The sequence below is a fragment of the Capsella rubella genome, unplaced genomic scaffold, assembly GCF_000375325.1.
Source record: "Capsella rubella cultivar Monte Gargano unplaced genomic scaffold, Caprub1_0 scaffold_3, whole genome shotgun sequence".
Classification (NCBI taxonomy): Eukaryota; Viridiplantae; Streptophyta; class Magnoliopsida; order Brassicales; family Brassicaceae; genus Capsella; species Capsella rubella.
The window spans coordinates 2,473,890-2,495,130 of NW_006238921.1; the positions used below are offsets into that span (position 1 = coordinate 2,473,890).

The 21,241-nt window shown below is 37.6% G+C and overlaps 5 protein-coding genes across 7 annotated transcripts; 4 read left to right on the plus strand and 1 right to left on the minus strand.

Moving 5' to 3' along the window:
• Nucleotides 1–393: 393 nt before the first annotated feature.
• Nucleotides 394–3,207, plus strand: LOC17893858 (arogenate dehydratase/prephenate dehydratase 2, chloroplastic). Of its 2 annotated transcripts, none has more exons than XM_006297846.2 (12): nucleotides 394–638; nucleotides 836–903; nucleotides 984–1,076; nucleotides 1,348–1,548; nucleotides 1,632–1,712; nucleotides 1,797–1,892; nucleotides 1,983–2,060; nucleotides 2,159–2,248; nucleotides 2,351–2,403; nucleotides 2,498–2,579; nucleotides 2,657–2,736; nucleotides 2,833–3,207. In XM_006297846.2, exons 1-11 carry the CDS (start codon nucleotides 398–400, stop codon nucleotides 2,714–2,716), a joined length of 1,143 nt encoding a protein of 380 aa, XP_006297908.1. In that variant the 5' UTR covers nucleotides 394–397; the 3' UTR covers nucleotides 2,717–2,736; nucleotides 2,833–3,207. The 2 variants fall into 2 exon arrangements, with proteins under 2 accessions (XP_006297908.1, XP_023641686.1); XM_023785918.1 differs by having other exon boundaries at nucleotides 2,843–3,207.
• Nucleotides 3,208–3,422: 215 nt separating this feature from the next.
• On the plus strand, nucleotides 3,423–5,480 carry LOC17890748. The gene is made up of 4 exons (XM_006298367.2): nucleotides 3,423–3,583; nucleotides 3,662–3,764; nucleotides 4,541–4,933; nucleotides 5,130–5,480. The coding sequence occupies exons 1-4, from the start codon at nucleotides 3,477–3,479 to the stop codon at nucleotides 5,256–5,258; spliced, it is 732 nt and encodes a 243-aa protein (XP_006298429.1). The 5' UTR covers nucleotides 3,423–3,476; the 3' UTR covers nucleotides 5,259–5,480.
• A 2,016-nt stretch (nucleotides 5,481–7,496) lies between these two features.
• On the plus strand, nucleotides 7,497–10,470 carry LOC17891713 (zinc finger protein CONSTANS-LIKE 9). Of its 2 annotated transcripts, XM_023786826.1 has the most exons (6): nucleotides 7,497–7,649; nucleotides 8,439–9,008; nucleotides 9,117–9,287; nucleotides 9,403–9,692; nucleotides 9,788–9,933; nucleotides 10,148–10,470. In XM_023786826.1, exons 2-5 carry the CDS (start codon nucleotides 8,475–8,477, stop codon nucleotides 9,915–9,917), a joined length of 1,125 nt encoding a protein of 374 aa, XP_023642594.1. In that variant the 5' UTR covers nucleotides 7,497–7,649; nucleotides 8,439–8,474; the 3' UTR covers nucleotides 9,918–9,933; nucleotides 10,148–10,470. The 2 variants fall into 2 exon arrangements, with proteins under 2 accessions (XP_023642594.1, XP_006296715.1); XM_006296653.2 differs by having other exon boundaries at nucleotides 9,788–10,470.
• Nucleotides 10,471–10,915: 445 nt separating this feature from the next.
• Nucleotides 10,916–16,664, minus strand: LOC17892498 (GBF-interacting protein 1-like). Its single transcript, XM_006296918.2, has 10 exons — nucleotides 16,293–16,664; nucleotides 15,577–15,620; nucleotides 15,360–15,465; nucleotides 15,032–15,146; nucleotides 14,391–14,842; nucleotides 13,813–14,197; nucleotides 12,999–13,293; nucleotides 12,655–12,816; nucleotides 11,799–12,305; nucleotides 10,916–11,710 (listed from the first exon to the last, which is right to left on the minus strand). Exons 1-10 carry the CDS (start codon nucleotides 16,456–16,458, stop codon nucleotides 11,426–11,428), a joined length of 2,517 nt encoding a protein of 838 aa, XP_006296980.1. The 5' UTR covers nucleotides 16,459–16,664; the 3' UTR covers nucleotides 10,916–11,425.
• An 894-nt stretch (nucleotides 16,665–17,558) lies between these two features.
• LOC17891325 (ribulose-1,5 bisphosphate carboxylase/oxygenase large subunit N-methyltransferase, chloroplastic) lies at nucleotides 17,559–21,112 on the plus strand. Its single transcript, XM_023785761.1, has 12 exons — nucleotides 17,559–18,068; nucleotides 18,215–18,378; nucleotides 18,478–18,561; nucleotides 18,677–18,734; nucleotides 19,042–19,095; nucleotides 19,348–19,419; nucleotides 19,506–19,586; nucleotides 19,843–20,015; nucleotides 20,124–20,226; nucleotides 20,322–20,453; nucleotides 20,542–20,664; nucleotides 20,761–21,112. Exons 1-12 carry the CDS (start codon nucleotides 17,682–17,684, stop codon nucleotides 20,845–20,847), a joined length of 1,518 nt encoding a protein of 505 aa, XP_023641529.1. The 5' UTR covers nucleotides 17,559–17,681; the 3' UTR covers nucleotides 20,848–21,112.
• Nucleotides 21,113–21,241: the final 129 nt, after the last annotated feature.

Below are 21,241 nucleotides of genomic sequence, written 5' to 3' on the forward strand. Positions count from 1 at the left end.
AGTGATAGTGCTGAAACGAAGGAGATTTCAAATGAGCCAAATAAAGAGTCTCTCTCACACAACATAACTACTTCACATTATAGTGATTTACAAAGAAAAAATAATACAAGGATGTCAAAACTCGACGACTCCTTGTTTAATGGCCTACCATGTATAAAGAATACACGCGTTCAAGCCTTGTGATACATCCATCAAACACTGTGTATAATGAATATTTTGTTGGCCTGCCTCTAACTTTTTATGAGAGCCTTAGACAAATATTATGGGCCTTTAGATTGGCCCATTAACATAATTTGAAAACCTGTATAATAAAATAACAATGTGGCCCATCAATGTCACTTCCACCTTTCCATATATTTTTGCTTTCTCATCGTAAACAGCCGTCAAAACGACATCAATGGCAGTGCACGCTGTTCGATTGACGCCGGCGACTCAGCTTCGCGGCGGAATCTCTGGCAATCTGTCACCATCCTATCACAAACTCAACACCTTCGTCCGATACGGATGCGGATCTCCAAAGCGTTACCGTACCGTAACCGTCTTGGCGGCACTCCGGGAAGACGATGCAAATGGTAGGGACAAGTCCGTGAGAGCTATGGAAGTGAAGAAGATTCTTGAAGACTCTCCTCTGCTTCCTAGTATGGATTCGATCATTTTCCCACTTTTCGATTCCTTTAGTTACATGTTTGAGCTACAATCAAATCAAGTTTCTGCGACGGATAGCTTCATTTGCAGTAGAAATAATGTATAGATAGTTAAGAAGTAGCTTGGTTTGTTTTTGCTAGAAGAAGCTCAATTTAGTGATGATTGGTCTGTTTTGGTTTATCAATAATAGAGCCGTTATCATCAAACCAGCTCGCAGAATCTGTCCCCAATGGCTCCCGCGTTCGTGTTGCGTATCAGGTAAATTATACACAGGAAGTCAGGTGTTTCTGATCTTCATATGTTTTGGGGTTTTATTTGGCTAATGATTGTCTAATTAGGGAGTACGAGGTGCGTACAGCGAATCAGCAGCTGAGAAGGCTTATCCAAACTGTGAAGCTGTTCCATGCGAAGAGTTTGACACTGCATTTGAGGTTTGAATCTGCTCTTCTTGTTTGCTACTTTTCGTTAATCAAGACTGAGATTGGGAAATCCATAGAAGATTTTGTTGTTCATAATGTTAGTTTAGGGAAATATCATCTACTTTCGTTTGTGGAATTTGTATTTAACAGTTTTATAGAACCCCCTAGTATTGATTGTTTTCAAATAATGAAACAGGTCAATATTTCATTCATGCACATCTGTCTTAAGTTTTTGTTCCCGTTATTAGACTTCAGCATTTTCAAATCTTTGTTCTTGTTTTAGGCCGTTGAGCGGTGGCTTGTTGATCGAGCTGTTTTACCAATTGAGAACTCTTTAGGTGGAAGTATCCATAGAAACTATGATCTTCTGCTGCGACACAATTTGCATATTGTAGGTGAAGTCAAGCTAGCTGTCCACCACTGTTTGTTGGCTAACCACGGTGTAAATATTGAAGATCTAAGAAGGGTGCTTAGCCATCCACAGGTACCCTGCATGCCTTTGTGCATAATCGAATTCTTTTTGTCTCTTGATATTATCCAAAGCCTTAACCGTTGTCTTTGGATCAGGCTCTCGCCCAATGTGAAAACACGTTAACCAAATTGGGGTTGGTCAGAGAAGCAGTAGATGACACTGCTGGTGCTGCAAAGGTAAGTTTTATGTTCCAAATGTGTTTATACTCGCACTCACAGTTTACAGTGGCAGCTAAATAAGTTTATGAATTTAATTTGCAGCAAATTGCGTTTGAAAAATTAAATGATGCAGCAGCAGTTGCCAGCGCAGAAGCTGCAAATATATATGGTTTGAACATAGTTGCTGAAGATATCCAGGTATTATAGAGTTTCTGGATGCCTTTCCCATTTTTTCATTCATATCTTTACACTTCTGGATTATTTGATAGTGAAGTGCAATCAATGTAGGATGACTGTGATAATGTTACAAGGTTTCTAATGCTTGCAAGGGAACCCATTATCCCTGGAACTAACAGACTCTTCAAGGTGAGAAATCCAATGTTACTTACCAAATTCAAACGTACCTCTGCTATTTAACAATGTATATCTCGCTGATGAATGAGTTAATTATGATCTTCTTTTAGACAAGTATAGTTTTCTCCTTAGAGGAAGGGCCTGGAGTACTTTTCAAAGCACTTGCTGTGTTTGCCCTTAGGCAAATCAACCTCACAAAGGTTAGTTAGTAGACTCAATGTCCTCCTTCTAATTTGCAGCCTTGTTTAGAAGCAGTCTGGTTTCCAACCCTTAACAATCAATTATCTTGTCGTTTTGATCAGATTGAAAGCCGCCCTTTAAGGAAACGGCCTCTGCGAGCATCCGGAGGGTTAAAGTAATTTCTCTCACAATCCACTCTTAAGTCTGTACCATAACCCACAGGTTCTTAGTAATGATGAAAGGTGCCTCTATCTTGTTTTGCTTGACAGATACTTTGATTATCTTTTCTATGTGGACTTTGAAGCATCTATGGCTGATGAAGTTGCTCAGAACGCACTTAGGCATCTCGAGGTAAAGCCTTTGGTTAATTGATCTGATAACATGTTCATGTGACTGAGATTCTGGTTTCTTTGTTTTGCTTTTTGCAGGAATTTGCTACTTTTTTGCGGGTACTAGGAAGCTACCCAGTGGACACTACAATGCTCTAAACAATTCCAAAATTTTCTTGGTAAGTAATCCGTAGGTTTGCATTGGAAAGTGTAGAAAAACATCAATGTCCAAGGAGGATTATATAGGTATCAAGAGAGTTTAAATCTTTGAATAGTTTGTGACAGAGATCCCACTTGATCATATCATTGTTCCGGTGTAAGAAGAGCTTAAGCAGCGAGGGGAGGTCAGAGGAGTCAGCAGTGGCATTTGACAAGACATTCCGCTTTTTTACAAGTTCTGAGATCGGAGGAGTCCCCAGTTGCACCTTTGTTTTTAGTAGTAGTAAGAATAGTCAGATATCAGAAACAATAAGAAAGAACCTACTGAGTTTGTGTTTTCATCCATACATAGATACTTCATCCTATTATGTGTTCTTTTATAGAAATTCTGATGAGAGTTACATATCTGCATACAATACAACTACATTAAGTTTCTATTTTTGTAATTGTAGAATCGACGACGTTTCAAAATTTGATTGATCGACTATTAATGGTAGTTTTTTTTTAAGATGTTCGAGTTAACGATGTGTTTTGTTATTTAAACTTGATAAAACTTGCAAGTTAAATTTCGTAAATCTAAAATCGGATTGTAAATTATTGTGGTTCAGATTTGATAACATTGAGAAAAAGAGGGACTAGATAACAAATATAAAGAAATTAGGTTTCTTCTTGCGCAATATGCTGAAGGAAGATTAAACGAGTATTGCTCAGCTGTTGTCAAGCTAAAGAAAACTGAAAAACTCTTTGTCGACTTTGGGCAATGAAAGTAGCGGAGAAGATCGTATTCCTCTGGAAAGATTCCGATGGATTCGCGGCAACCATTGCCGATGCTCTAAACCCTAGCCCTAGTTCCCCTCTTCGCAAACTGTAATCAGTTCTACCTTTCCTCGATATCGCTCGTCTCTTCCGTCTCAATACTCTACTTGACATTGTAATTCATTGCAGAGAAGAACAGATCCAGCTTCCCTTGGATAAGTATGGCGTCCATGATGATGTCGGGACCGGCGGGAGTATCGTTCATTTCGTCGATGAAAATGGAGTTTACCAGGTTCTTCCTCTCTCACCATCGTGTTTTCCTTTTTAGTCCAGCAACTATCGATTCCGCAGAAATTAAGTGGCTTTCTCGTCGAGATCAGTGATTCCTAGCTTCATTCGAGTTTGTTTCTCGCTTATGATAGACAGTCACTGTCTGGTCTATTCTATTCAACATTACATGGGGCTGTGTCTGTAAGCTCCTCTAGAACTTGTTGTTTGTCCTGAGAATTGAAATTTATTTCGTGGCAGTTAAGCTGGAGAGTAGTTAGTGGTGACCTTAGTGTGTCATACATTGTACAAGATATGATATGTTAACTAATCGACTGTGTCAAATCTGGTATCTGTAATATGATGGTTGATTCTTGGGGATATGCGGCTGTACTGGAATTTGTGTTTATTTTTTGCTTCACTAGTTGATTGCTTCGATAATTTGATACCTTGAATTGAAGCTAAAGCCCTTATGAGACAAAAACTGATAAGTCTCTTCTTCTTAGGTGAGGATGCTTAGAGGTTGTATATAAGATGAGTGAAAGCACTAACAGTCGCTTTTCCCATAGGAGCTAAGTCGAACCTAAATTATGATATAGGACTAGCTCTAAGCTTGATTAGATTTAGGCCTTTGTCCTTTTGTGATAATGATTTAGCCGCTTGTACCTTTTGTTCATCAGTATCATGGTTATGTTGCAGAACTTGATTTCATGTTTTCTTATTTGAATGCGCATTTCTGGAATATGATAATAGCATGGTTACATCGCTTAACTTTCTGATTATTTCTTACATTGTTTAAAGGTCTCGATATTTCTTCTTCGAAGCTATGAGCCTCCTGTGCTAGTGTGTGCTATGAATGAACTGCTGGACCAAATTACAAGGGAGGCGTCAACTTTACCCACAATTGTGGCTCCTTTTCTTGTGGCGGCATCTAAGCTGAAGTTCAATAACAGATCCCTTGAAGCAAATAACAAAAAGACTAGTCTTTATTACGTTCAAGTTGGTACAGAAACAGAGACCAGTAGGTTATTTGCTTCTCGCATAGAGAAACCACCGCCACTGATGCAGATCAATTGTGAACCTTTGTCATGCTTGCTTCATCTAGCTCGTGTAAAATGCTTGCCTACCTGTATTCTCATTGGACAAAGAAGCAGTAGCATATATCGTAAAGCTCTAGAGGAGGAGGAGCTACAGGTAATCTTTTGCTTAACAAACTTGTATCAGCTTCTTGCTCATTTTGATGGAGAGTTTTGAATCCACTAATACTCTGCAAGGCCACTTACTAGGAACATCCACATGAATTAAAAAAAAAATCTATTGACAGTTCTAAGAGAAGTTAGAGTTTCAACTGAAATGCGGGGTTTTGTGTAATTGTGATATCATCACACAGGTGATACATGAAACAGGGGAGCTGGTGGCAAGTTGGAGCGGACTGTGTATGTCAAGAGAGAGAATCAAGTGGAGCGCAGCAAAGACATCTAAAGAAGAGGAAAGTCCATGGCGTGCTCTTTACGGTTAAACAGACTTATCAGGTCAGGTGAGGTGAGGTCTTTTTCAATGGCCCAACACTGCGATATCAGAGTCTTTGCTAGTTAGTTGGGCCTGGCACTAAATTTCCCTCTATAGTTGTTAAAAAAACATCACTTTTTGTGCTCTCACTCAGCTTAAAGAAATCCATGTCACACACTGACTAAGCCTTTTGCTAGGATATTTATGAGAAAGAAACAGTATTATAATTTTATTTTGGTGGCTGGATCTGGTTAGAACAAATCTTAAAAGAGTCGAACATTGAAAAGCAAATAGAATAATGAATGAAAAGGTAAACATTATAATTAAGGTCAACTCATGGGGGGGGGGGTGGGGGGGGGATGTCACTCAGCACAGCTAATGGGGGTGTCCTAGGAGGACTGGAGAAGGGAGTGTATAATAATAATAATAGAAATGATTATGTATGATTGGATGGTGGGAGAGGCATAAATAAAAGAAAGAGATTAATAAAAATTGAGGAGAAATGAAAGTGCATAAAAAAAGGCACTCAAGGGGAAGTAAGTTAAGTAATCCTATAAAGAAAGAGATTAATTAGTAGAGTTGTTAATGTTATCTATTAAGAAGAAGAAGAAGAAGCAAATAAGTGAGGTGTCGTCAGCTGTGTAAGCCGGTGGTATAATAATGATTGATAATTGATATAATTCGTGAAGAAGAGAGAATACGATGTTTTTTATTTATTTTTTGGTAAAGAAAAGTGTTTTTCGGATCGTCCGAGAATCTTATCCGACTCACATATCAGCATCATAATAATATGTTTTTTTAATTGTAATGATCTTTTTAGTGCGTCTTATCGTCTCCCCCTTTTTTTTTTTGTTTTTTTTAAAAAAATTAGTTTGTTTGCTTTCTTTTATATCGTTGATTGATTATATTCACTTGGTCTTTTTCAGGGTGGGAAGATTTTTTTAATCAATAATTTATTCAAGTTTAAAGGTTCATGCTATTATCATTAATAAGTTGCTTTAAATTTTATCATTCGGCTTTGATTGGATACGAGTCTGAATGATATATCCATAATCTTAATACTAATAACGTTAAGCATTAGTCCATAAGCTTTAATTATAAACCAATCAATGATAGATAATTATTTTGTTTGCATTAAAAAAAGTAATGAAGGGAAAAAGGACAAAAGAGATGTATCATCATCGCTGAATTTGATTGATATAAGAGCAATAGAGTTATATAGAAGAGAAGCGGCTTTCTTTAAGATTATATACTAACATCATTAGTTAAATATTTATATCTCTTTATGGGTTGGTCTGAGAAAGAAAGAGAGAGAGAGAACCTAAGACGAGACGAGGAGACGTATCTAAATTTGGCAGATTTTTTTTTTAAAATTTTTGTATAGATTTATTTTGGTTATCTTCTTTATAACTCTCTCTCTTCTAGGAGCATCAAATAAAAATATCTTTTCATTGCGACCGAACCAAAGAGAAAGTAGAGATATTTGTGTAAGAAATACGCCCACCGAAAAAAAAAAGAAAAAAGAAGAAGAAGAAAGATAGATAGATATTTTGGTCTTTGTTGTAGCTCAAAGGGAAGAAGGTCAAAGGCAATAATAATAATAATAATAATACAAAAGTATTTTGTTGAGAGATTTCATAAAGAGAGAGAGAGAGTTTGTGAATTGTGATTCGTCTAATAATAATACATCCAGCCACTTGGTAACTTCCACGTCGCGAGTAGGCGGGGTATTAATCTTATACTCTCAAGCGCGTCATGTGAACCAAAACTACTTATCTGTTTTTTTTTTTTTTTTTTAATTATTATAAAAAAAAGGAAAAGATAAGTGGGGTCATAAAAAAGTTTTTATTGCTTTCACTATAAATACGACAGGGACCCACTCTACCCTACACACGAACCTTTTTGTGCACTTTTTCGTGTTTATTTATTTATTTAAAAAAATTTTAAAACAAAAAAAAAGAAGAAGAAGAAGAAGTAGGCACTTTTTTTTTTTTGTTTGGTTTGATAATAATCGCTCAGATTATGATGATGTCACGAGTAGAAGGAAGGAAGGAGCCTCTATTCTCTCTAATGCCTACATGTCCCTTTGCAGACACACCCACCCATTCTCTATCCTTTCATTTCTTCCTTCCTCCCTCTCTTTTTTTTTTTTTTACTTCCTTCTAATTTATTCATTCAGACACAGAGAGAGAGAGAGAGAGAGAGAGAGAATAGAACCAGAAGCAGCAAGAAAGAAGAAGTTATCTGTGATTAATCAAATCATCTGCTCTCTGTTTCTCTATCAGGCTTTTTTTTTGTTGTTGTTTCTTCTCTTCTTTCTCTTTTACAGAAAAAGGTTTCTAGATTCAACCTGTGACGATAGTTTTCTACCCCTCAAGAGCAGCACCGCATCTTTCTTTACGTGAGTGTTTTTTTTAATTCCTTCTTGCTTTCTTTCTCTCCGTCTGTCTTCGTTGTTTAATCTAATTAGTCTTAATGCTTTTGATTACTCTCACTCTTTTTCATCATTTGATCCTAATAAGTGTTTATTTTCATTCCTCCCTCTTCTTCTTCTTCTTCTTTCTTTTCTTTTTTTTTACCTCTGTCTATCTTCTTTCTTTCTGAATTGTGTTGAATTTGGATCTCTTGATTCTGGGATTTCTCAATTAAAAAAAAAAGGTTTGATTTTCCTTTTTCTCGGGAATTGATAATTTGTTTTTCCCGATTTGGTTCCTTTTATTTTCAACTATCCAAGTCAAACATAAAACTGTAGTAGATTTACTGATGATGATCTGGTACTTGCTCCTTTTTTCTCTTTTTCTAATTCTTTTCTGGGTTTTTTTGGTCTCTGATTAGGTTCTCTTTTAATCAAAGGAAAAAAGCTCTGTGTTGTTTTGTTTTAGCGAAAATCTCTTCAAGTTAGGTTTCAAGTTTCCCTTTTTTTTTTTTTTTTTTAATCTAATCCTTCTCCTTTGGGGTTAGGGTTATTTCATCGATCCTTCCACCTTTTTTTAGAAATCACTTACCTATCTATATTCAGTTTTATTTTTTTTTTGGTTTTTTTAAAAATTTTTTGTATCAATGATTCCATCTATTTCTTCTCCAAGACTCTGCTTTTATTTCTTCTATTACCAAGTGTCCATTTTTGTATGTGTGTTTTAGCCTAGTTTGAGTAATTTATGACATTATTGCTTGTTAACAATATATATAGGAAGTTGATTTGGTCAAAAGAGTCAAGGAAGGAGAGATGGGTTACATGTGTGACTTCTGTGGTGAACAGAGATCTATGGTCTACTGTCGATCAGATGCTGCTTGTCTGTGTCTCTCTTGCGACCGCAGTGTTCATTCCGCTAACGCATTGTCCAAACGACATTCTCGCACTCTCATCTGCGAGAGATGCAATGCTCAGCCTGCTTCCGTCAGGTGTGTCGAGGAAAGAGTTTCCCTTTGTCAAAACTGTGATTGGTCTGGCCACAGCAACAGCAACAACAATTCTTCCTCTACCTCTTCTTCTTCTTCCCCGCCGCAGCATAAGAGGCAAACCATTAGCTGCTATTCTGGCTGCCCTTCTAGCTCAGAACTCGCCTCTATTTGGTCTTTCTGTTTGGACTTAGCCGGGCAATCCATTTGTGAACAAGAATTGGGTTTGATGAATATAGACGATAATGTTCCTACTACCGACAAAATTTGTATTGAGGATAAGAAACAAGTCTTGCCCGGTTCCTCTTCAGTTCCTGAAACCAGTTCTGCTGCACAAGGGACTTCATCATTTGCTAAGAAGGTAGCTTTTTTTTTTTTTCTTTCTCTCAATTTATGTTATATTTACTTTTTGGTTTTTTCTATCTAATTTTACTAAATTCGACTTGTTGTTTGTTTCTTTTGTGTAAAGGATGTTGGAGTGTGTGAAGATGACTTCTATGGGAACCTAGGTATGGATGAAGTTGACTTGGCGCTTGAGAACTATGAAGAGCTCTTTGGTGTCGCCTTTAACCCCTCCGAAGAGCTATTTGGCCATGGTGGAATCGATAGTCTTTTCCAGAAGCACCAAACAGCTCCAGAGGTTTTTATCCATTACCTTGCTTAATTTTAGTCATTTTACATTTCCAATTGGATGCATCTCTCTGTGTGTGTGATTCTAATAGTAAGCTTTTTTTTTTTTTTCTCTGGTAATCTAGGGAGGGAATTCAGTGCAGCCAGCATGCAGCAATGACTCGTTCATGAGTTCGAAAACTGAGCCAATAATTTGCTTCGCATCGAAGCCAGCACATTCGAACATTTCCTTCTCTGGAGTCACTGGTGAAAGTAGTGCTGGAGATTTCCAAGAATGTGGTGCATCCTCTTCGCTGCAGCTCTCAGGCGAGCCACCATGGTATCCTCCAGCATCACAGGATAACAATGCTTGCTCACATTCAGTAACCCGTAATAATGCAGTTATGCGTTACAAGGAAAAGAAGAAGGCTCGCAAGTAAGTAGTAGTACTCTGCAAATGCTGTTCATGCGCATCAATAGTAGTTAGTGGGTGCAGGGTTTTCCTAATGATATTTTTTTTTCTTGAAACAGGTTTGATAAGAGAGTGAGGTATGCTTCTCGCAAAGCAAGAGCAGATGTGAGACGGCGTGTAAAGGGGAGATTTGTCAAAGCTGGTGAAGCTTATGATTACGACCCTCTCACCCCAACTAGAAGCTATTGAAGAGTGTCTTTGAAAGGTAAACAAAGGTAGATACAGATAGCAAGAAAATCCGAACAAGAAAGGTTTTTGACTTATGGGAAAATTTCAAGTGAGCAACTTGGAAAAGATTGTGGGTTATAGTTGTTAACAAAACAAGACTACTCTAGTTTGAACAGATCCAAGACTGACTCTTTGTAAGCAAAGCAATCATTCATTCTCGGGATTCAATTGGTTTTTTGTTGTGGCCTCAGAAGCTTCATTCTTGTTCAGAGGGAGGAGGGATCATTCTCTGACTTTCCTTGCAAAAAACAATTACCCCAAACTCCGATTTCTTCTTCTTCAGGCGTCTCACTGATCAAGGTTCCATGAGTTTTGTTCTTTTCTTGGTAGTTTAAAGCAGCAGGAAGATTTAGAGTAATTTAAACAATATGATTGTATATGCATGCCTGTCTATTTGTCTGTATACTCCCATAAATGTTTTCTATTTTTGTACTCGCGGCATTCTTGTAAATTAAAGACGTTATCCAGAATCTATCTATCAGACAAAGTTATGTGGTACCACTTAATAATCTAAGTCACGTTCTGTAACAACCGTCTGGTTCAAGCATAACGAGATTTTTGGTTAAAAGAGGTTGCTTACACAGTTGAATCAACTGACTTGATCTAACGATTTTAAGTCATGAAGCAATAACAAAACTTGGGAACTTTTTTTTTTGGTAGAACCAAAACTTGGGAACTTAATGTATCATATGTTATAGTGTATGATAATAATATTGTACCAATAATTGTTTAATATCATATCGCCATAAATTCTGATTTAAGCAATTTAGGCGCTAAATCATCGTTTACCTAACAACACCTACCGATTTAAGCAATTTCTGAAATCTGATATGTTTATTAAAAACTCGATTTTAAAAGTGTTGTAGAAGCAAAATATGTTATTTTTCTAGCTCATGGTTATCAATTGAGTGTATTTTTTTTTTTATTACATGCGCGTAACTTTCTTGAAGACTTATTACTACACCAAAAATATGTAACCCTTATATAGACAAACGGAACTAAGATGAACGCGATCAAGAAAGAAACTTGTCCAATTTGATTTGCTGGCACCGATTTTAAAACATTGACCAAAGGCTAAGGAAAGAACGAAGAGAAGAGTCTTCAGATACAGACTCAGGCAGCAAAGTTTTTTGGCTTAGCTCAGAAACTTAAAAAAAAAAAAAAGAGAGCTAAATAAAGACCTCTTAAAACTAAGAAAGCAAAAATTTTTGCTAAAACAAAAAGATACAGAAACACCAAACCACTGGATTCATAAAATACCTTCCCCTAGCCTTTGATCATTCTCTGTAAACCCCCTTTTCATGCTTAAAGCCTTCAACTTCATAGAGCTTCATTTCTTTGGTAATTTGTTAGATGGCACACACACACACGCAAGTCAACAAAAACCCGCACCATATCTTTCCTGATTTCTCTGGAATTCGAAACTTGTTGAATCTTCAAAATCTTTTTTATCCTTTATACTTCCTGTTTCAGTAATTACTTGGCCAATTCATCTGCGTTTGCTGCGGCTGTTGGAAGACGTTCGGCGCAGGTGCAACCATTTCAGCTCCAGCCACACCTTGAGACTGTTGCAAGAGCGGATGATGAACTCCTGCTGCTGTTACTGCTTGTCCAGGATGGTACATACCTGGGAACGCAACATGCCCAGCTTGTGCTGGAGCATAAGTCACATGTTGCCCATGGTGCTGTAAGCCGTAGAAAGGGCTTGACACATCCCGTCCTGGTCCAGCAATCCATACAGGCAATGCCTCACTCTGCAGAGACCCCAAGAATATAAATTCATCAGGAAAGGGAACTAAGCTTTCAACTGAGTTGGTTTAGGGAGAGAGAGGGGATGGATACCTGTTGCCCTGTTGTGCTGTAGCCGTTGTTTTCTTTCAACTGTAATGAGTTGAGATCCTCATTGGAAGTCGAATTCCCGGCTGATGCGGCAGAGGTGGGATTATATCCTGCTGGGAAGGACCCATATGATGGTCCGTAACCACCAGGCATACCGACATGAGCCATGCTTCCTGTATTAGTCCCGGGCTTGTAATGAGGGAGTGTATATTTGCCTCCTGTTGCAGCTCCAGGGGGTGGAGGAGCAGGATAAACCCCACTTGCCTGAGGTTGCTGGGCAAATGCACCATTGCTTAAGAACTGGTGCATTGTCGGGGGAGGTAGATAGAATGGGGAGAAGTAGTGTCCGTACTGCACGTAGTTTGGTGGATAATGTGACATATGTAAACCAGGGGGGCGAAACACAGGAACAGGCTGCTGTGTGACAGGTATAGAGCTCTGCATTAGTCCAGTCGCCTGAGTTACCAGTGGTGGTGGACTAGCAGTAGACAGAACTAAGTTATTTCCACCCTGCAAATCAACATGTTCAAGCATTTTAGACACAGAAAAGTAATAGTATATGTTTGTAACAGCTTTTATCTTTTCCTCTTTCAAACGTATTATAATGCATCTGAACATAAGAATTTAAAGACCAATTAACAACTGTAGATTCACGTCAAGGTTGTCGAGAAGATAAAAAGGAGAATTAAATCCAAGGGGCTGACATGAAAAATTTGACTTTTAAATTGAAGCTACTAATGTTGGAAGATTGAATGTAATGATAAACGAACGAATCTCCAAATCATCTTTAATTAGGTCAAAATCACGAAGTTGTGAATTATATAATTAAATATAAGGTTAACCCCCAAAAGGCACTGACCTCTTGCATGGTTTGAGATGAATGCGGAGGCATCATGGTAACATTCCCATTAAATTTGGAGGCAACACCTGGGGAAACAAAGGGAGAAACACGGCCGTCACTTTCAGGGCCTGAGCGGTAGAATTGAGCATAGTAACTCGCTGTATCATATGGTTGTTGGAACTTCAAAACAGCAAAAAATAAAGATAATTTAGAAGATAAATTGCAGATGATAATAACGAAAGGCTATGTAATGAGCAAAACGTTACTGATCGATGAAGAGTAAAAGCTTGGTGTATAACTAATAGTTTAAGTCGATCAACCATATAAAAACCTAACAACTTAAAATTAATTTGAAGGCATACCACAAAATTGGGAATACGAAGGCCATCACGTGCTTGAGGGTCAGAATTCTCAAATTCTTGAAGCTGGCTCCCAGGAGCTGGAGGAACAAGACCATTAATATTACTTGGAACATGGTCAAAAGAGTTTTGATTGCTTTCAGACTCCAACATATTCTCTTGCTTGGAGACATCATACTCTGGAGCTGCATTTGTTGCAGTAATACCTTCACCAGCCATAGTATCTGGAACTTGTGAAGGCGACTCGGAGTAAACATTATTTTCCTCTTCCTTTTCAGTCGAATGGACAGTTGGGTGACTGAAGAAATAAGAAAACATTCACTTAAGCACTGGTCATATAAATAAATACAGTCATATTTCAAGACATCAAAGTTCGGTACCTAGAAATGAAAAGAGTTAGGTATTGTGTAGCTCATTAAGTGCTCATAACGGAAAGATCATTACGACTTCCAGAAAATTAGTTCTGGGACCCATGCTACAGCACAAAACTTCTATCTGTTTCGAACTTAGGAGCCAAGCAGGACAAAGAGTTGTTTCTAGAAACAAAACAGACTAAACCATCAACACTACTAGATCAACTGACACCCTACAGCATAAAAAAGGATATATGTTCTAGAGCCTGATGTACACAATAGTGTTTTGGAACTTTCAACAATGTTACTAAAGGAAGCACGTGAACTACACTAGGAAATTTCTTTTACTTTTTTCCATCAGTAATTTATTATTAACAACTTCTTTCCAGCTTACTTAACTCTAACTTGAGAATCTATAACTCCATCAACAATAATTGACTTGACAAAGCGAGAAAGGTAGATACCTAAATTCCTCCTCTTCAAAACTTTCTTCAACTTCCTGTGAATCATGAGAGAGAGGTGCAGATCTCTTTTCATTCTCTGGACAGGCTACTGAGCTAGACGTAATACAAAAGCCAGCATCAAAGCTTCCAAAGCTTAGCTTGGTTCGTTCAGCCTCTGGAACAAGAATATGGTTTGGAATAATAACATGCTGTCGTTGAATCTGCAAGTCTTCAAGCTGCCTCTGCAATCTAGATGTGGCCTCTGCTGAAGGGATAGCATTTTCAACAGATTTTTCACTTGCTTCAGTAGGACCTGCAAGAGCTTCACCTGTAGATGATGCACCAGAACCCTGGGTAGTGTTATGGTGCACTGGCTTCGGTTTCCATTCCTTAATGGAACCAGCACCTAGAAACAAGCATCATGACATGAAGATGTCAGAAGATTACAGTTATTGTGGAAATGAGAAAAAGAAATACAATAATGAAGAGCTATCTTAGACAAAAAGTGTTTCCTATAAAAGCAATGTCAGATATTTCTGATTTATACACACAGTTTATCACCTGTAATATATAGTAAATGTTAAATGTATCACTGTTACCTCTTTGAGGACCAACAGTCTGATGTGACCGATTACTGTAGTTAGAAGAAGGCCGACTACCCGTACTGTTGCTATGAGATGAAGCAGGCCTGGGAGCATAAGTATCATTACTGGCAGTCTTCCCAGCCCCACGAGATCTGGAAACGTGTTGTTCATGTGCTGTTTGCTCTGATTTGGGATTCGCAGATGTGAATCGAACCTCAGAGGAGGATGGATGAGGGAGTGGCAGAGAATCAACCGATTTCTGTTCAGTAGGCACATCCTTAGAGCCAACTGCCACATGGTTTTTGTTCAATTCCACAGAAGATGGAGCACCCTCAATGTTGTTTGAAGCGACGGAAGATCCAGTAGCTTTAAGCTGACCAGAACTAGCTGGTAGGTTGGAAGAATGATGAACATCAGAGCTTCCTGATGTCAGATCAGCAGTATTTTTATTCATCCCGGCTGAATGGCTGTCAACAATAACAAAAAAAAAAAACAAACATCATGAGAAGGTTCATCTATTGAGTATAACCATGCTGAAAGAAAACCCCAACCCCTGGCTTTCACTGTGGGTGTAAATACATTATACATCCACTATGTCAGATATGATAAAGGAGAATGATAGATAAAAGGGACTAGAACGATAGGATGACAATCACCTTGACAACAGAGCAATATCTTTTGTTTTTATCTCTTGAGAGGTTGAAGTTGATGGATCAGTGACCTGCTTTGGACCATTTTCTTTTCTGAAAGAATTCTTCGCACCAGCAACATCTGATTAGAAATAAACATTCACAACAGACAGTTCATCAAATTACAGGTGGTAAGCTTATGGACTGCCACTAAGGAACTTTCTCTATCACATTCTTTCGTTGGAAAAACTAAAAGCCATTCATGAACACATGTAATATGTCCTAATGCTGCATACAAAGAGATTCAAATTTATCTGACTGTCAAAAAAATTGAGTTAGCCTAATTGTTGTTTACCATGTGATGCATGACGCGAAGAGAAATTCATCCGACCAGCCCTGCTACCACGTCCTGCGCCACTAGATCTCCATAGTGATTCAGCAGAATCCTTGTTGCCGGTGTTCTGTAGCATTAAAATAAAATGGTCAATATCCATGTCATAATATATGCTGTCTAGGCATGGTTTACAGAGAAACTCATGAAAAAGACCAAAAAAAGTGCAAACAGCCCATACCTCTTTTCTCTTGTCACGCTTTTTTTTAACCTCATGGAATGGATCTGCAACATCATAAACAGTTTTAGCATTAGCTCAGACGATTGTATAGAGTAACATAAAATCTCGAAAACCTATCCTAGAAAACATCTTTCAATATCTAGATACACAAGCAGGGTTACATAAATCATGGTTACCAGAAGAGGATAAACATAACATAAGTACCACAAATAGATCCAGCACATGGGTTTAGAACTCCTTTCAAAGCAATTTGTCTAAATAAGATAATAAAAGGCCTGATAACGTGAATGTCTAAGCAATATATTCATCTACAAGGCACCAATCTTTGTTTAGAACTCATACCTAGCAAAATTATTCCCCCCCCCCTAGTCAGAATACTTCCACTTAGAAGCTACTACCTTTGTCTCAGACATCACTAGTGGACGTAATTGATTCGCGTATATTCTAAATCAAATCCTGAAAACTTTTTGTGGAAAAAATGGTTACAACACAATAACACGTAAACAACAAGACACAGGGATTTTAACTAAACAGGCGAAGAAACCTATGATACAGGTAAAACCTGAGAAAATCAAATGAGAAAAGAGCAGATGCTAAAACCTAAGTTAAAAGAGAAGAAAACCCCAAATCGAAAAATACAATCTCTCATGGTGGATCCAATCAAATAAGAGAAATCAGGTATGAACCAAGTGAAGAGAAGGTAGAGAATATTATACCTTGAAGAAGTAAGCGTTGAGCGGTCTCGTCAGGATCCATATTGCATTCATTGAGCATTGCGTGAATCTCATCCTCGCTGTAGTTCCCAGCAGTGGTTTCCTTGATGTTCTGAATCATCTTCCGAGTACTGGCCGGAATCGAAACCCTAGCGCCACTGCCGACCATCCTCTCTTCTTCTCAAACGTAATCTCGCTTCTCCGCTATTTTTTTCGAATCAAATCTGGAACCAGACCAGAAGAGGTCTGAGTAACCCTATATATGTGTATTGTATACGAATACGCGAGTGATATAAATCAGCACGAGAGGATGGGATTTGCGTCGATGAAGGAGAAGAAGAAGAAGAAGAAGAAGAAAGAAGAGAAGGAAAAAAAAAAAAAAAAAAAAGAAGAAAAAAGCAGAGGAAGGGAAGGGGGGCGAGAAAAGGGAATGAGCAAAATTAAAAATTACACACTGTGATTTTGTAAGAAGCTTAGGGCTTTTTAATTTTTTGAGTTTTTTTCAAATACGTACTCCTTTTCTAGCTTTTAATTATTGGTTATTATTATTATTTGAATCTGAATCTTTGGCAAAGAATGATAACCAAAATATATGATGTCACAATTATTTGAGAAAATTTCCTTACAAGTAGGGATACTTTCAGAAAGATAAAAACATAATATTTGAGAAAATAACTCAAAGATAATATTTGGTAAATCTTTTTACTAGATTTCTAAATAAATAATATGTTAGAAGTACATTTCAAAAATAAATTACACGTTATATTTTGTTTAAAATAATTACCAATACCATTATTTTAATGTCACCTCAAGAAATTGCCATTTACTTTAATAAAAATCATCAATATTTAATTTTGTACCAAATTCACTCTCTTATTCCTATGAGTTTTGGGTATTTTCCTTACGCTTACAAATTCTAATAAACCCTCAAAATAATTTATAACTAATTTTACTTATAATATAGAAAAATACAGAAATCATCATATTTGTAAACTACTAACTGAAATATATAAAAATAATAATATGGAAAAACAAGATTTCAGTTATCTCATTATCATTAGGCCTATCCCAGACATATATCATTAGTGTATAACAATCTTTTTGGAATTCATCATTGAATTTTCTATATCTTTATCTACACACATCCAATCCAATTATCCAAGTGATGCACTACTCGATATAGATAGTAATAGGACAATATGAAATGAAATTAATATCTTCCTTGGCAATCAAATTAAACTCAAAAAAAAAAAAAAAAAAAAAAACTCAAACCAAAACGAACCGAATAGTTTTCGAACCAGACCGTAATTCACAAAGCTAATTTTGGTTCGTGCACATCGTAGCCTCATCATCCTCAGCCACTCGTCCGTCTTCTTCGCTTTCTCCTCTCCAATGGCGAAAGCTTCCAGCGTCTTGCAGTCAACTCTCCTCCCAGCTTACTCTCCGCTCTACAAGCTCCGTAATCAAAGCTTCACTCTCTCTTTCCCACCGCTTCCGGTGTCTCGATGCCGTCCTGGAATCCACTGCTCAGTTTCGGCCGGTGAGACCACGAGACGGTCCGTGGAGGAAGCTCCCGACATATCATGGGGCTGCGAGATTGATTCACTTGAGAACGCTACTTCTCTCCAGAACTGGCTCTCCGATTCAGGTCTCCCTCCCCAGAAAATGTCCATTGATAGAGTCGACATCGGTGAGAGAGGCCTCGTCGCTTCACAGAACCTCAGAAAAGGAGAGAAGCTTCTCTTCGTTCCTCCTTCTTTGGTCATCAGTGCTGATTCCGTATGTTCACTCGGAATTTTTTTTAAAAATATATATAATCTTTATATTCCGGGAAAATTTTGATCTCACTTGTTAAAGCAATATGCAAGGTTAAAGTATCTGGCTTTCGTGAATGTGAATATCTTATGTTGGAGATTGTGTTTCAGGAATGGACCAACCCAGAAGCTGGTGAAGTGATGAAACGTTACGACGTTCCAGACTGGCCTTTGCTCGCTACTTATCTTATTAGTGAAGCAAGTCTTCAGAAAAATTCAAGATGGTTTAACTATATCTCAGCTCTTCCCCGACAACCTTACTCACTTTTATACTGGTAATTTTTCTACTTCTTTTTTGGAGCTGAACTTGCACATTGTGATCACGTTTGTCTCAATTTATTTTTACCCCCTACACCCTTTCTGTACTATTTCAGGACTCGGACCGAACTTGATATGTACTTGGAAGCTTCGCAGATTCGAGAACGAGCTATTGAAAGAATCACCAATGTTGTTGGAACGTGAGATATTGTACTTTCTTTCTCTCAACTCCTGAAGATATTGTAGGCTAGGGGTTTGATGATTATATCTTGCTTTAAACACTGCGCATGTCTTTTTCCATTTTATATTCCCCAGTTATGAAGATCTAAGAAGCAGAATATTTTCCAAACATCCTCACCTTTTCCCTAAAGAGGTAACTGCTATGCCTATTTTGCTATAGTTGAATCAGAGACAAAAGTACACAGCCTGTTATTTTCTGCTTGAACGTCTGCTTTCTTCTTCTAATAATGAAAAGAAGAAACATTTTCAGAATCGAATTGAACCTTCATATAATGGTCAGATCCTTTCTTTGCTCTGTTGGAGGTCTTTTGTCACTTGCAATGTGCACTTCCGTATTTACAACTAGTGTTGGTTCCATTATATTATCTGAGATACTGTGAATTGACATCTTAAATTTGTTTTGTCTACATGAATATGAGTATACTATTTATTGGTTGCAGGTTTTCAATGATGAGACGTTTAAGTGGTCTTTTGGAATCTTATTCTCACGGTTGGTAAGAACTACTCTATCAGAAGCAATCATTTGCTGATCTCGATAATTGATTTACATATTCTACATGTCTAATTAGTGAAACAGGAGACTTGTGGTTTAATCTTAATATGATTTTTTGCACAATATAGCTTAGAGTGTGAACAATGAGCACTCACAACCAAAAGTTTCATTATGTCATTTCCCTTTCCTTACCGTTATCCAGTGTGCTGCATTGATTGTCTCTGTCCACTCAGATTAAGCTTCTCTAACACAGGTACGCTTGCCGTCTATGGATGGAAGATTTGCCTTAGTTCCATGGGCAGATATGCTTAATCATAATTGTGAGGTACTTCTGTTTATTTTAATGATAGCTCCTAATCAGAAAGCATAGTTAACTTATGGTAGTAAATATTTCAAATTCTGCTTGGAAAGGTTGAGACGTTCCTCGATTATGATAAGTCTTCAAAAGGAGTTGTCTTTACAACAGATCGACCATATCAACCAGGTGAGCAGGTAAATATGACCTATAGATTCATTCCCTAGAACAAAATATGAAGTGCATTTCTGTATCACTTCAAATTCTCAGTTTGGTCGAAATTCAGATAACCGAGAGAGTTCAAGTTAAGTAAGTCGGGGTATAACACAAACAAGTCCCATTTACACTTTTTTACTTTTCACACTATTGGACTTTTAGCGCCCCAGCAAGCCAATTCAGAGTGGGACCAATGTACTCTGAAGTCTCTGATGTATTTCAAATGACCTTATGCAGGTTTTCATATCGTATGGAAATAAATCTAACGGAGAGCTATTGTTATCTTATGGGTTTGTTCCCAGAGAAGGAACCAATCCTAGTGATTCAGTAGAGCTAGCACTGTCACTTAGGAAAACTGATGAGTGTTACAAGGAAAAGCTGGATGCTTTAAAGAAACATGGACTATCGACGTAATCAATTTTCCCACCATCCAAATTTTGCTTTCAAGTCTTGTTGTAGATTTCTTTTCATCAACTTGAGTTTTCTTTTGATGATTCTGTTAACTAATTCACTGGCAGGCCTCAATGCTTCCCCGTAAGGATAACGGGTTGGCCAATGGAGCTAATGGCATATGCTTATCTAGTGGTGAGCCCTCCAGATATGAGAAACAGCTTTGAAGAGGTTTGGCAACTCCATCATGACCCTTTTTGGTTTACTCTATCCAATTCTTCCCTAATTCATAATACAGCCTTGCTAAACTTTATATCCATTTTCAGATGGCGAAAGCTGCTTCAAATAAGACATCAACAAAGAATGATCTGAAATATCCTGAAATCGAGGAAGAAGCATTGCAGTACATTCTCGACTCATGTGAAACAAGCATATCAAAGTACAGTCGATTTTTAAAGGTAAATATAACAAAAATAGTTCATCCTTCTCTATATGTGGGAAAAATTGTACCTCATTTGGTTTGTTTGTTATCTTTTCTAATTGTAGGAAAGTGGATCAATGGATTTGGACATTACATCTCCAAAACAGTTAAACCGAAAAGCGTTTCTGAAACAGCTAGCTGTAGACTTGTCCACAAGCGAGCGTAGGATACTGTACCGTGCTCAATATGTAAGGAATCATTTTCTAGCCAGTATGATAGATGAGAATTTGTGGATCTAAACATGACATTGTGGAATCTGTGCTTTTTTTTTGCTCTCGGTTCAGATTCTTAGGAGGAGACTGAGAGATATAAGAAGCGGTGAGCTGAAGGCTCTACGGCTCTTCAGTGGACTTAGGAACTTCTTCAAGTGAGTGTTGAATGAGGAAACGTCAACAGCTTAAAGATGCGTCAAGGGTAGGCTTCGTTGTTCTTCAAACCAAAAATGTAATTTTTCTACCAAAAATATGAATGTTGTGTAGGCATGGTGGGATCTATAAGTATACTACAAAAAAAAAATAAAAAAAAAAATGGCAGTTTGATATATTACTAGTATACCTGTTTTGTACAATCTCTGGGACGAAGTGTACATTTATTCGTTGTCCATAGTCCAATACAAAATATTTCTCACTCGTAAAATATTATGTTGGTCTAGCGACTAGCAGCCATATGTAAGTGATCATTTCTAAAACTTATTACAAGCTGCAAGTGTCCAAATTGATTGATTAGAGAAAGGGCGAAACGCATGAGGGAAAAGGCCAGAAGCCT